At 35.0% G+C, this 13,451-nt stretch overlaps 1 protein-coding gene across 2 annotated transcripts in view; it reads left to right on the top strand.

Moving 5' to 3' along the window:
• NCAPG2 (non-SMC condensin II complex subunit G2) overlaps positions 1-13,451 on the top strand; it is a 45,403-nt gene that overhangs the window by 15,379 nt on the left and 16,573 nt on the right. For both annotated transcript variants that reach the window (XM_085572943.1, XM_085572944.1), the window contains exons 10-19: positions 577-672; positions 4,306-4,431; positions 5,310-5,489; positions 6,480-6,632; positions 8,209-8,431; positions 9,671-9,792; positions 10,249-10,422; positions 12,609-12,679; positions 12,920-13,073; positions 13,244-13,417. In XM_085572943.1, the coding sequence (XP_085429069.1) occupies positions 577-672; positions 4,306-4,431; positions 5,310-5,489; positions 6,480-6,632; positions 8,209-8,431; positions 9,671-9,792; positions 10,249-10,422; positions 12,609-12,679; positions 12,920-13,073; positions 13,244-13,417 (1,473 nt within the window). The remainder of the gene's footprint in view (positions 1-576; positions 673-4,305; positions 4,432-5,309; positions 5,490-6,479; positions 6,633-8,208; positions 8,432-9,670; positions 9,793-10,248; positions 10,423-12,608; positions 12,680-12,919; positions 13,074-13,243; positions 13,418-13,451) is intronic.

The following is a 13,451-nucleotide window of genomic DNA, read 5'->3' as shown; positions in this document are numbered from 1 at the left end:
CTTTCTCTTTTTTTTTTTTCTGCATAATTCAGATACAGAAAATAACAGGATTTTTAGCTAATTAAGCACTGGTTTGAGTCCCAAAGTGTGCTGATACTTGCTTTTCATCTATGCATAAAAAATATATTAGGTTTGTACATGTATATTTGGATAACTCCACTTACCAGATAAGTTCCTTTGTTCTTAACAGAGAAAAAGCTTATTTATTTGCAGTTCATAATTTCATGGTTTCAAAGTATTTTTGCCAATTACTTTAAAAATAATTTTTTACAGTACCAAAAAATTAGATGTTTCTGTGAACTTCTCTAGCCATGTTTTTTTCTTAGTTGTTGATCTTTATATAAACTTATTGACTCTATAAAGTTATAAAATATTATATTTATTAGATGTTTAAAATTTTACTATTTTTGAGACTTCCTAATAAGATAGAGGGTCAATTAATGTGTTTCATTTTATCGTTTCCATAGCATGAAAACTCTGGTCTTAGATAATTATGAAATGTAACAGCCCCTTACCACTTCCTGAGTGTAGATTGTTAAAATGGCTTTGGGGCCTGTTTTATTTGTCTTTTCTTAGATGCTGAGCTATTTTCATAAACAAAGTAAAGTCCGTCAAGGAGTTGAAGAAATGCTCTATAGATTGTATCAGCCCATCCTCTGGAGAGCACTAAAGGTAATTTTCCTTTTTAGAAATACAACTGTCTGTCTTCAGCTATTAAATTTTGGGTCCCTTCCACATCTTCTGTTTTTATTATTTGCTTTTAAAATGAAATAGCCACAAAAACCAAAATGAGTATTTAACATCACAGATGTAACTGAGTAACTTTGCAAGTTGTAATTAGGCATAGCATGCACAATAATGTTCTAATTTGTTAATATAATTTACTTGTAAAATGCACTTTTGTTTACAGGTACCTAGAGTGCTTTCCAGGATTGCAGTTGGTATTCTTACCTTTTCAGTGTGAAATTCTGTGTAACCTTGTATTATCTTTTCCAAGATCTTTAGGGAATTATCAGTGTTTTATTGATCAAAGCCAGCAATGTTCAGAGGATGGTTTAGTCTCACCTGTTGATTAATTACCTTAGAATACAGCTTTAGAATACAGCTCAATGAATTTATTAGAGTATTAATTTAGGAATTCATTTTTTCTAGTTGGATTTTATGGACATTTTTGTGAGTTAACAAAATACAGTATTCCGTTCTTAAGGGAATTGCTGCCTGTCAGTGGAGAGTCATAGTCACTTGCCAAAGCCCAGGACTCAAATGTGAGACTGGACTACTTTTTGGAGGAAGATTCTGTCAAACCTTATGAAATCTGCATACATTTATTTGGAGAAATACAACAGAAGGTGTGGCAGGTGGGGAAAAAAGGGTACTGATTGATTTGCAGCAAGACAATGGGAGAATTCCAGAAATTGTTGAAATTTTGAACACCTGCTATTCACAATTTTCACATCACTAATGATTCCATTGCTAGAGCAAATCATGGAGTACTGCATTAAATATTTGGGTTTTTGAGCTGTTGCTGTGACTCAGAATCACCAGTAGTTTAAGATGCAGAACTAAGAAGGGAAGTTTATAAGTGTTCTTACTGTTACGGATTCAACTCCAAAGCTTGAAACGTCAGTTTAATTTTAGATAACCAATTTGATGCTCCTATTTTAGCCAAATTCCTAATTTAATATAGTGAAGAACAAATTCTGTTCTTGAACACTGTTTATGAAACAGAAAGGACACACCAGGCCTCTTTACTCCTCCTTCTTGCAGAGAGCAAAAATACTTCAGTTGTAAGAATACAATGAATTCCAGAATTGTTGATGCTAAAACTACTTGATTTCATCTCAGAAATCTTTAAACTGAGAATGCATATTTGTAATGCAGATCTCTGTTTTTTCTTCAATTCCTTGTCTTGCAAGTACTTAAATTGCACAAGCTTCTGTTGGGGCTTTTACCAGCACATCTTTTATAAAACCCTTTATGAAACTCCTAAGTTTTTTATAATATAAACCCATATGTATCTTCTTAATCTTTTTTTCATGTTCTTATTATGAAAATCAAGTGTCATACAAACATAAAAGAGATGTACAGTGATTGGTCGTTAGTATGAGAAGATATATGGTTATAAAAACATTATTATTTGGTATAAGTAGTGATTAAGCTATTTCTTATCAAGCTGAAAAAGTCAAGAACCACTCCTCCAAAAATTCAAGCTGTTGAAGGAAGTGACTCCTTTAAAGTGTTTAGTTGTCTTTTAAATTTTTTTAACATCCCACATGTTTAAATGAACATGTTCTGGGGATGCAGTGTTTTAAATAATTTGAAGTTAATTTCAGAACCTGTAAGACCAGTTAAAATTTAAAAGAAAGATGTGAAAATTAACTGAAGGAAAACTTAAAATATTGTTTCAAAAGATTCTGAAAGTTTCTCAAAATAGTACAAGCATAATGGTAAAGAAATATTAGTAATTTAAATTACTGCAGGCTCTGGCATGGAAAAGTCAGTATGGATTAAAACAGTCCATGAATTTAAAGTCTTAGGTTTTACCTCTGTGAAGACATTGTACAAGCCTGAATATGCAAATACATTTGGGATAAATTCCAGTTAATTAAAGGCAGGAATTTAAGCTGTGGGTACTAAGTGCAGAATTAAAAGTGAGCTTAATGGAATTCAGTGTAATGCACTTAAAAAGTTTATGGAAATTAACTTTCTGGAATGGCTATGGTAGACAAGGTCTAGGTTATTGCACAAAACCATATTTGAATTAATTTTCACATGCAATGTTAGTGCAGAAGAGCTATTTCACCCTGAATTCACATATTATCTTGTTATGTGTTGATTCTTAAATATAGACAAGCTCAGAGCTAAAGGATTTTTCTACAACTTTATAGGATACAATTAAGAATTACAATCTTTTCACCTTTAAAATGTTTGCATTATCTATAATAAATAAAGAAGAATACAAGCCCATAACTAAAGAATGTATGTATGTACTTTATTTGCTTCTGTAGTATTCAATTTAAAATTCCTAGTAATTTTGTTGACTTGAAGAATTTGGAATGTTATGGTCCTAGTCCACCATATCAGGATTGGACAAGAAGAGAAACCCAAGACAGATTGTAAATGAAGTAACTGTTGTTCATTTCTTTTGTGCTTTTCTGGTTTTATTTGTCATTAGTTTATTTAAGTCTAAATATTACATGGTTATTACCATGTTTCTTTTCCCTGCCTTTGATCTCAATGTGATTTATGACAAGGGAAAAAGAAAATTAAATTATTAGCATAATCAGGAATCTCCCTGAACTGTTCAACTTGCTGCTAAAATTAGGCCTACTTTGCTTGTTATATTGAGAGACTTTTTTTTTTAATTGGATCCAAAATCTGGACCAGATTCTTCCTTCCAAGTCTTCTTTCCAAGAGAAGTCAGTAGAGGCTCTTAATCACCGCATTTGCTATCTTTGATAAATAAAATGTAGTTAGGTGGTTAGATTTCAGCGTTCTCCTTGAGATGCCTTGAATTTCTTCATGGTTTCATTGCCTGCTCTCTTTTTCTGTCCTTTAAGAGTCCACAGGATCAATTATCTTTCACTGAATAAGTGTCTAAATTTGCACCCTTTTTGCACCTTTTTCTTTTTCCTTTTCTGCATTTGTGGCTCTACAACCAGTAAAATATATGGTACACTGAAAATCGTTAAACATGGGAAAATGTTGTAAGGCTTCCCATAGATACTTGATGAGCTGCCTGGAGCTCAGAACATGGTCCTAATACTTATGTGCAGAGATGCAGAACTGAATATGTTTTTGCTGGACAAGTTACGCTCCAAGCTTTCTGGTACTTAGTTACTAAATACTATTTGCTTGAAGAAATAGACGGGAGCTTTTCAATTAAATCACCTGTCTCTTGACAAGCAAGTTAATTAATCCAGTCTGATTGAATTCAGGAGTCTTCTGTCCTGAAGAGGAGCTATAAGGCCACCAAGAGAAATCCCAAGTGCTTTTAATTTATTCAGCATTACAGAAAGCAGAAGGGCCCTGACTGTGATTCCTCAGGGTCATTGAAGATAATGTGCTTTGAAAGCTGATAGTAACAGTAACTCAGGTTTTATTGAATGGGTAGAAATGTAAGATAAAACAATAACATTAATATGTGACTTTAAGTTCTTCCATCCATTTATAGATTCATCTCTTCCATCTACTTAATTTAAAACACTTGTTTAAATGTTTGGAAAACAGTATTTGGCAGGATATACCTTTGGATATTAACAGTTGGTCCTTATGGAAAAAATATCTTCTCCTCCATTTTAACAGGCCAGAAACTCAGAAGTTCGAGCAAATGCAGCATTTTTGTTTGTTGATGCTTTTCCTGTTCGTGATCCCAGTTTTACTGCTGACGAGATGGACAATGAAATTCAGAAACAGTTTGAAGAACTTTTTGTAAGTTTTAATGAAAGTAAAATGTTAAACATGAAACTTTTGTCAGAACTAGCTCAAGAAAAAACATGTTGATGCAATTAAAATTTATGGAATTTCTGGATAATTGTAGGGAAATAGAGGTCTGTGGCACAGAAAATATAAAAGTAAATGAATATTTTAAATTTCTATAGTATGTTTTCTTCAGATGCTATACAGCACTTTAAACTCTAAAAAGGAACTATTTTGGTTTGTTATTCATTAATCTGTGAATGAGAGATGCCTTTGAAAGATTAAATGCTTGAGTAATGATCTTGATCCTTACTTAACCTAGGATTGTGGGGGAGAGTTTCACCGTTACTATGGAAGCACTCAATGAAAGTTCAGTACTGTATTACTAAATACTTCTGAAACTGAGTATAATGGAGAGAACCTAAAAATCTCCTTACCAGTCCAGATGGGTGAGAATGGACATAGTATTTTCATTAAGAAAATGTTGGGGAATTGCTGAGTAGACATCAGATAACTGAATGAATTTCAAACTTGTTATGTTGTTCCATAGGAACAGTGATGAGTGTAGACTTATATAAATAGAAGTCCAAATAGTCTTAATTAAGTCACAAATGCAAGACTTGATTTATTAAAAAAAAAAAATTCAAAAGTCCAATGAAAAAGGTTGGCCAATAGTTATCTGAATTTTGCTTCTGATTTAAATTTCCGTGTTTTCTTCATAGTAAAATGCATTGAGGGACTATTAATTTTACAGTTCTTTTATTGTATAACAGTTTTCATAATGATTGAAAGGTAATGGAATGCATTTGGTTTATGATAGGCTCAGGTCAAACAGCAGTAGAGTCATAATAACCCATATGCTCACAGTATTATTTTTCTGTTTGCTTTAGAATCTCTTAGAAGATCCTCATCCAGTTGTCCGCTCTACAGGGATACTTGGAGTTACTCAGATCATATCCAAATACTGGGAGATGATTCCTCCAACAGTTCTTGCTGATCTTTTAAAAAAGATAACTGGAGATCTGGCATGTGATATAACATCTGCTGATGTTCGATGCTCTGTTTTTAAAGTAAATGTTTTTTATCATGATTGTAATTTTTCTATTTTACTTGATGTGCAGGTTTCTAGTATAGGCCACTTTAAATCAAGGAAGTTACTTGTTCTTCAAAATGTCTTAGGCAATAGAATTCCTAATAAATAGAAGTTTTGCACATTTTGTAAAAGCCACATGTTTGGAAAATACAAATGTCTTGAAATAGTAACTGATTGGCTTTCTGACTCTAAGGTTTTTCAATTCCACTTGTACACACACTGTTTCAACCCAATAATTAAATTTTTTTTGCTATTAGAAATGATGCTTAGACTATATGGAGTTCCAGGATTTCTTACATCACTGGATTGAAGGCATCCTAAGACATGCATAATAAGGATTTTGTATCCCACTTTGTGTGTCTGAGGTTTGAATGGATGAAAATAATTCCACAGTTTGTCTGGTGATGCCTCCTCCCATGCATTGCTCACTATGTTAGGAATAGTTCATCTACATCTTTCTGGCATGTGAGAAGTAACTGATAGCGTGGACAGAAAAATGAACTCCCTAGGCACCATTTTCACTTGAAGATTTTGTGTCTGTGTCAGTTCAGCCTTAAATTGAAGCTGTCATCCTGTTAATCCTCACTTGCTGCACTACTGCTTCATGGTGGGGCTATCCTGGATAAGCAGAAAGTACTGATTTAAAAATGAATTAGGAAGAAACATGTATTTTTAATTTGAAATCAGCATATTTTAGAGAGCTGATGTATCCTCAGGCAGAGGGCAAGACCATGGTCTTAGTGTAGCTCTGAAGCTGATTCAGCTGAAGTGAGTTCACTGAACACTGTTCACTGTAAATTTGAAGTAATCAAAGCAGGTTTTACCAAAGAATATTACAAGAAACGTAACCATGCACAGTATCTGCCCCTGCTTTGTTTAACATGAGAAGTTTCATAGTCCTTCTCAACAATTTTTAGCTACAGATTTTTCAGCTCTACTCTTTCTGGATTTGATTTTTTTATTTTAGTGCCTACCAATAATTTTGGACAACAAGCTAAGTCACCCACTCTTGGAACAGCTCCTGCCTGCAACCAAACACAGTCTTCATGACAGTTCTGAGAAGGTGCGAGTGGCTTTTTTGGACATGCTGCTCAAAGTGAAGGCTACCAAGGCTGCTAAGGTAGGATAATGACACTTGATTAAGTAGCAACGAGACAAAATCAAGGCATTTATTTAAAAAAAAAGAAAAGTACATTTTGAGACTGCTGCAGTGTTCCTAAAAAAGAAATAACCTGTTTTGCTATGGTAATACCCTTAACATCTGTGGTATCCTGAGTGCTCTGTGGGCCCTTGTTCTCTCTGGATGGGCAGGGGAGAGCAGCGGGTTACAGCCACACTTCCCTCAGCTACTCAACTCTTCTAAATGCCTGGCACCTTAACCCAGCACCTTGTTTGCTTTTATTCTCCTATTTTTATAATGCCTGTTTTTATTTTATGAGCACATCTTTTGGATTTTGGTGTCTTTTTATAATAATTTGTAATGTATTTTGTGTTCTGCTGTGCACCCTTATTTAGGGCAATACTGTCCAGCCACAGGCATTATAGCATCTTTGAGCTCTTATTCCAATCTCTAATGTTAATAATTTCTTACTCTCAATATTATATTTTAATTTAACAATGGTTTTGTCTCTTGCTAAGCCTAATAAAGACATAAAAAAGCATCCAGAGGAACCTCTGAAGGTGGCTGTAGAGGGGAATCCATACAAGGAGTGACTGAGGTCACTTTTTGAATTATTCTGAGTTTGCTGCCATTAAAGACAGAGAAAAAAGATAATTCTCAATGTCAGGGATTTTTTAGGGGAAGGAAAGATCAGGTTTATATAAAGAAAAAAAATCCTAGTAACTGTTAGATGTTTTTCAGTAACTCCCTATTGATTTAAGAACTGTAATGTGTATCTCTGGTAAGTCCTGGGATCACTTTAAACTTATTTTTTATGACAGTTTTAATAGGAACATCCATAGCTTGAATTCACAGGGTAATTATTGGTGCAAATATTTCTACTCAAGAGTAAAATAGGTTCCTTAACATTGAAAAATATTTTTTTGTTTTAATTTGAAATTGTCCAGCATAATTAATTCAGAATCTTCTCACAAAAACTACAAATGTAGTGTTACAGCTGGAAAACAGCTGTGTAGTCTTTCTGAATTTCATAGCATTTGATTTCTGTAGTACAAGTAAACTAGAGCTCTGCTAAGAATGGGATGCATTCAATATTGTAAGGTTTGGGATGGTTTTGTAAAGGGTGTTGATCCATACAGGGTTTTAAGGTGTACACAATTCTTGTAGGTAGTTTGGTCCTACTTTGTCCTGTGAGGAGAATACAATTATTGTCATTATGTGCCATGCTTCATATTTTATGGTGATATCCTTGTAGAGTAAATAGTTCTTCCCTGTATCTATGAAATTGCATTGGTATTGCAGGTGTATTGAACTGGAAATACTTGAACCACAGTTTTAGCAGTGAGTCAGAGATACCAGGAGATTTAAAACATCAGCACAGCAAAATAACATTATTGCAACAGAATTTGACCTCCAATACAAGTTGGTGTAAAAATAAAAAATCCTCATGTTTTCCAGGTTGATATTCTTTATATCTGATTAGACTATTGACATGGAAATCACTTAATGAAGGTGATGGGTTTTTCCTCTATTTTTGTTTAACTTTTTTGAATATCTTTTTCTCACTTCACAAAAGTTCTGGAATATCTCTCCCATGGAGCATCTCCTGTCTCGCCTTGAAGCTGACTCTCGGCCGGTGTCGCGGCGCATTGTGAACCTCCTGCTGAACTCCTTCTTCCCCAGTGCCCAGCCCGAGGATGTGTGGTGTGAGCGCTGTGTCACTCTGATCCAGATGAATCCAGCAGCAGCCAGGAAGTTCTATCAATATGCCTGTGAATTCACTGCCCCCACCAATATAGGTGAAGCACAAAACTTTCTGAGCGTTTGGAATTACTGATGTCATGCTATGTAAATGCTTTTTTCTTATTATTTCTGTAACAGTGGTGCATTGTTGCTAGTTTTTTGGGGGATTTAGTATAATATTAGTTCGTAGTTTTGGAAATTCTTGACATCACCAATAAGCACAGCAGGCAGATTCATCAGCTTTTTCAACAATCAGGAGATCAAAGCTTTTCATCTCTGTTCTTAGATGCTGTACTGTACATTCCAGCTTATGGTGGTACCTGGTCCTTCTGTTCCCCTTTCTCCTTACACGTACCTTAAAATGATCTCAGTTTATACCTATTTCTCATGTAGAAATAGGGTAGCAAATATCCTGATGCCTTAAGTGATTTGAGATCTTCATGTGAAAGATTATATAGAAACTGAAAAAGTGTTTACATCTGATAATCTGCGTATCTGGGGTTTGTGGATCAGTATTTTCAAGTTGCTTAGAGAAAATCTAAAAAGTCTTCCTTCAGAAAGCTTCTGAAAGTTTCAGTGAAGAGAGCATATACTGCCCAGAATGTCACTGCTTTTTAGAACAGTCCTATTGGAACAATTAAAATCAAGAAAATTTTGTTTCAGAAAAATTCTGTTAAAACTCAGGTAATCAGCTTGGAGTGATTTGGGTAAAATGCCCAAACCATTGCCTCTCACTGATTATCTTGATAAGGTTATGAAATCACAATTATGAAATCTGCTTCTTGTTCTTCTACCAGAGTGGCATAACCCTTTCACTTTTTCTAGAGCTGAGCTCCTTGTTCAGGAATGCAGTGGTTGGGCGATGGCATCTTTGCCAAAGAATGGGAATTGACATAGGAATGAACATTGACATCAGAAGGAGCATGTTCTTGAATGTGGGTCATTCAGTTAACAGCTGTGCCAGATTAGATATAGGAGTTGTGGGAGCTTCCTCTGATTCTGACTTGATAAGGTGGTGGTTATTTAGAGTTTTTTTAGTATACTGTTTTAATAATAAAATTAAAGAGCCTGATGATAATGTTGTCATTTCTTCTTCATACTTGAGGATATAAAACATATTCACATTTTTTCCATTTCCTTTACAAGGAATTTTTCTCCATTTTTTCATAGCTGTTTCTGGTTCTGTTTCTTACTTTTTAATACTGGCTTTTTAGCATTGTAAATAGAAACACTTATTACCAACATTCTTAGCAAATAGTAAATGTCTCATTTATTCTTATTCTATTTAAATGTAGCTAAATTGATGCTCACTATTCGGAGCTGCTTGAATGCCTGCATCCAGAAAGCAGTGAAAGAGAGTCTTAATGATAGCAGGGATGATGATGATGAAGATGGAAATGAAAAGGAGAACACCAGTGTAAGAAAGTCCACTCTATTCTAAATTCTGGTAACTTCTTTTCAGTGGTGCTTAATGTGAGACAGAATATAACAGAAATGCCCTTGGGCATCTTTGGAATTGGAAGAGGAGAACTGCCATTATTGGATTTTCATGTCCTGCAGTAGCATAAGTCTGGTTAAGTAGCTAGAATAAGATAGAAGGAATATAAATGATATTTTAAATTAATAGTTGACTAATTGCAGTGCTGATTATAAACTGGTTTGATTTTGCAGTTAAATTATTTTAAAAATTACCATTGAAGATATGTGAAGTTAGGAGAGATTAAGACTGAATTGTGGAGTTCCTGTTCTACAGCAACCACAGTGCCTTTGTAAAGTGTCTAGAAGGACTTCTAGTGTCTTTAAAGCCTTATTTTAATTTAAATTTTTATTTGAAAATATAATGGGTAATATCCTCTAAATGTTTGTATTTCAGGTGCTGGATAATGTGTTGTCAGTAAATGATGTGGCCAGCATGGCAAGTTTGTTGGAGATCACTGTAATACTCTGGAGAAGCATCCGCAAAGCACTAGATCACAATGAAGATGCCAAGGATTATGCTATCAGGAAGTTTGCTTCTGTACTTCCTGAATATTTTAAAGTATTTCAGGTAATGAAAGCCTAGATTTTCCTCTATTTTCTCAGTATTTTCTTCAGATGCTTTCATGTTTTATGTCTTTTATCTATTTTTATGGCATTAAGTATTTTCTTTCATTGTTGCTATAAGCTATAGACAGCAGCAATTTTCTTAGAATCCCACAAATGGGAAGAAACTGTTCTCCAACTGCAGTGTCTGACTGATGAACCATTATCTAAATAGTCAGCTCAAAATACTTATGCAATAAATTTCTCTCCTTGTAAGGTTTTCCTAGGGTTTTATTATTTTGAATGTTTTAGAACTTTTGGAAAACAGCAAATACAAATGTGCTATTGCAGAATAAATTCTGCTTTCCTTACCCACTGTCCCCCAGACTCTTCCACCAGAACCACTTCTTATGATTCAGCTGCAACTGAAGCAGCTGAGACTTTTTACACTGAATATGAGCTGGCAGAGTGCACTTGCAGCCCAGAAAACCAAACATGTCCTTCTGACCTGCTGGAGTGAGTCCAAAGGATGGCCAAGATGATGAGAGGGATAGAGCACCTCTCCTAAATGGAAAGGCTAAAAGAATTTGGATTAAGCCTGGAAAAGAGAAAGCTTTAGGGTGTCCTAATTGAAGCCTTCCAGTGCTTGAAGGGAGCCTGCAAGAAAGACAGAGAGGAACTTTTTACAAGGGAGTGCAAGGACAGGACAAGGGGGAATGTATTCAAATTAAAAGAAAGTAGGTTAAGATTAAATATAAGAAGAAATTATTTTTTGTGAGGGTGGTGAGGCACTGGCACAGGTTGTCCAGAGCTGTGGATGCCTCAGCCCTGGCAGTGTTCAAGGCCAGGTTGGATAGAGTTTGGAACAACCTGGTTAAGTGGAATGTGTCCTTACCCATGGCAGGGTGGTTGGGTCTAAAGTCCCTTTGAACCCAAACCATTCTGTGATTCTGAGGTTTCTGCTAATTTGAATCTACACTCTAATGATCTGATGCATTTATTTATTGCTTTCATTCAACATAGGAAGTTAATTAAAATTAGTCATTTTCAAATTGTCAGTCTCCTTGCTCTCTCTAATTATTTTAGTGTTATTCTTGAGAACGATGCCATCCTGAGGGTGGCCAATAGTGGCTGCTCCATCCACAGTGAATTTGGATGGATTATGTACAGATATCTTTTTCTTAGTTGATTGTTTTTATGCTGAGGTATCCTGAAATATAGTGGCTGTTCCTGCAACTGCAAGTTTGCTTTAGATAATCGGGGAGTGAAAAGCAGCTCATTGCTACATATTATTCTACAGCACAGATACACAAGTGCTCTGTATCCTGAAAGCATTTGGAAGTTGTCAAAGATGTTCAAATCTTTTTGTAGAGGATGTATTATCGTTTCTGAAAGGGTCTTGTGAACAGACAAGATATCCAGCTTTAGCAAGCAACCTCTTTGATATTCTTATATGGTGAATAGGCAGCTTGGATCTAAAAGGACCTGTCATCAGAGGCTTAGTTCCTAAAAGTAGTGAAGCAGACTGTCTCTTTCCTGAAAAAGCTACAAATATATTTTAAAAGTTCTTTTAAAAATAAGAGCTTTAAAAAAAGGTTTTAGATCTTGGAATGGCTAAGTAGATGATAATTTCATTTGGCTGTTTCCATGAAGCTTGTACATAGAGATAAATCATTTTTAAAGAGTTCTTAACATAGATTGGTTTCTGTATAACCTGAGTGAGATTATGTTGCGGCCTAGACCATGTATTATGTCATGTTAAACATTGCCGTCCTTATATAAGAATCCTTTTCTTTAGAGTCCTTTCAATAAGTTTGTCTTGTGAATTAATTTAAGGCACTGATTGAGAATAGTTAGATGGTGTCATGGTTGTGCAATTAAACCTTAGTCTCTGGTGGAAAAAAAAGTGATGTGGAGCTGCTATTTCTTTTGCAATGAGTATTAACCTAATGGAGCCATGACTATTCATGGTAGTTATTCTGCCAGTTTGTCAAAAAGTGAAGGATATGATAATTGGTAATTGACCTCCAAAAACAAGAATCAGACATTTCCAATTGCAAGCCACATATTGTTTTGAGTTTCAGCTCCATTTGTAGTGGAAAAGGGAAATCCTGAATTTGAGGAAATGTAATTACAATTTTTCAGTAATGTCTTTAATTTTGCTTGTATGTGTGCACTTTTACATCATACAGTGTAATTCTTTTATCCTAGGATGAGCGGTGCATGGCTCCCTTGATTATTCTGGCATCTTTTATGCCCCCTGGTGCTATTCCTACATTCAGGTACTGTTTAGAAATCCAAAATGCAAATGACAAGAAGTTTCTTGTTGGCTGTATTAGTTCATTTTTCACAATCTGATATATTTTGGGTAAATTAAGACACTGAAACTGTGATAAGTCAGTAAAATGTGTGATGTTCGAGTCTGTCTAAGTCATTGGTGAATCCTTTTTTGTATTATACTAAATGTTTTCTGCATTTATGGGTGTGAAGGTAATGTATCTGTCTGTCTGTTTTCTTTTAAGCTGTGGTGTGGTTTCCAGACTCAGAAATATTGACAGTGGAGCTGACCAAAGCAAATATTCTATGCTGATCGACTGCCTGTGCCACTGGGGTCAAGTGGGACACATTATGGAATTAGCCTGCGATTGGCTGTCTGACTCGCTCACCCCAACAAAGGTGTGCTTATGCATATGACAGGGAATCGGGGAATTTCCAGACTGCTTTAAGGCATCATGTTTTTTTAAATAAAATAAGACTTTTAAATGCTGTATTATTCTGCTTTGAAATCAGTTCTAAAGTCAGATACTAACAGAGTTGTGCTGGTTTTGTTCTTTCTTCCAATTCAGAATACTAAAACATCTGGGCGAAGAGTTTGTATCCATGTAACACATGAATCAAAGCCAGACTTGGCAGTTGATTACATTGAGTATTTATTGACCAATCCTGTCAGTTGTGGTTTCCTCCTTTCTGTTCCTAAAAATAGACTGAAGAAGCTTTTGAAAATCCTTGGTACTGCAAAGGTAGTTTTCTCCTTATCATAAACTGCTTATAAAA

Source organism: Lonchura striata, chromosome 2 (genome assembly GCF_050655825.1).
Source record: "Lonchura striata isolate lonStrDom1 chromosome 2, ASM5065582v1, whole genome shotgun sequence".
Taxonomy (NCBI): Eukaryota; Metazoa; Chordata; class Aves; order Passeriformes; family Estrildidae; genus Lonchura; species Lonchura striata.
This window is presented reverse-complemented; position numbering and strand designations above follow the sequence as displayed.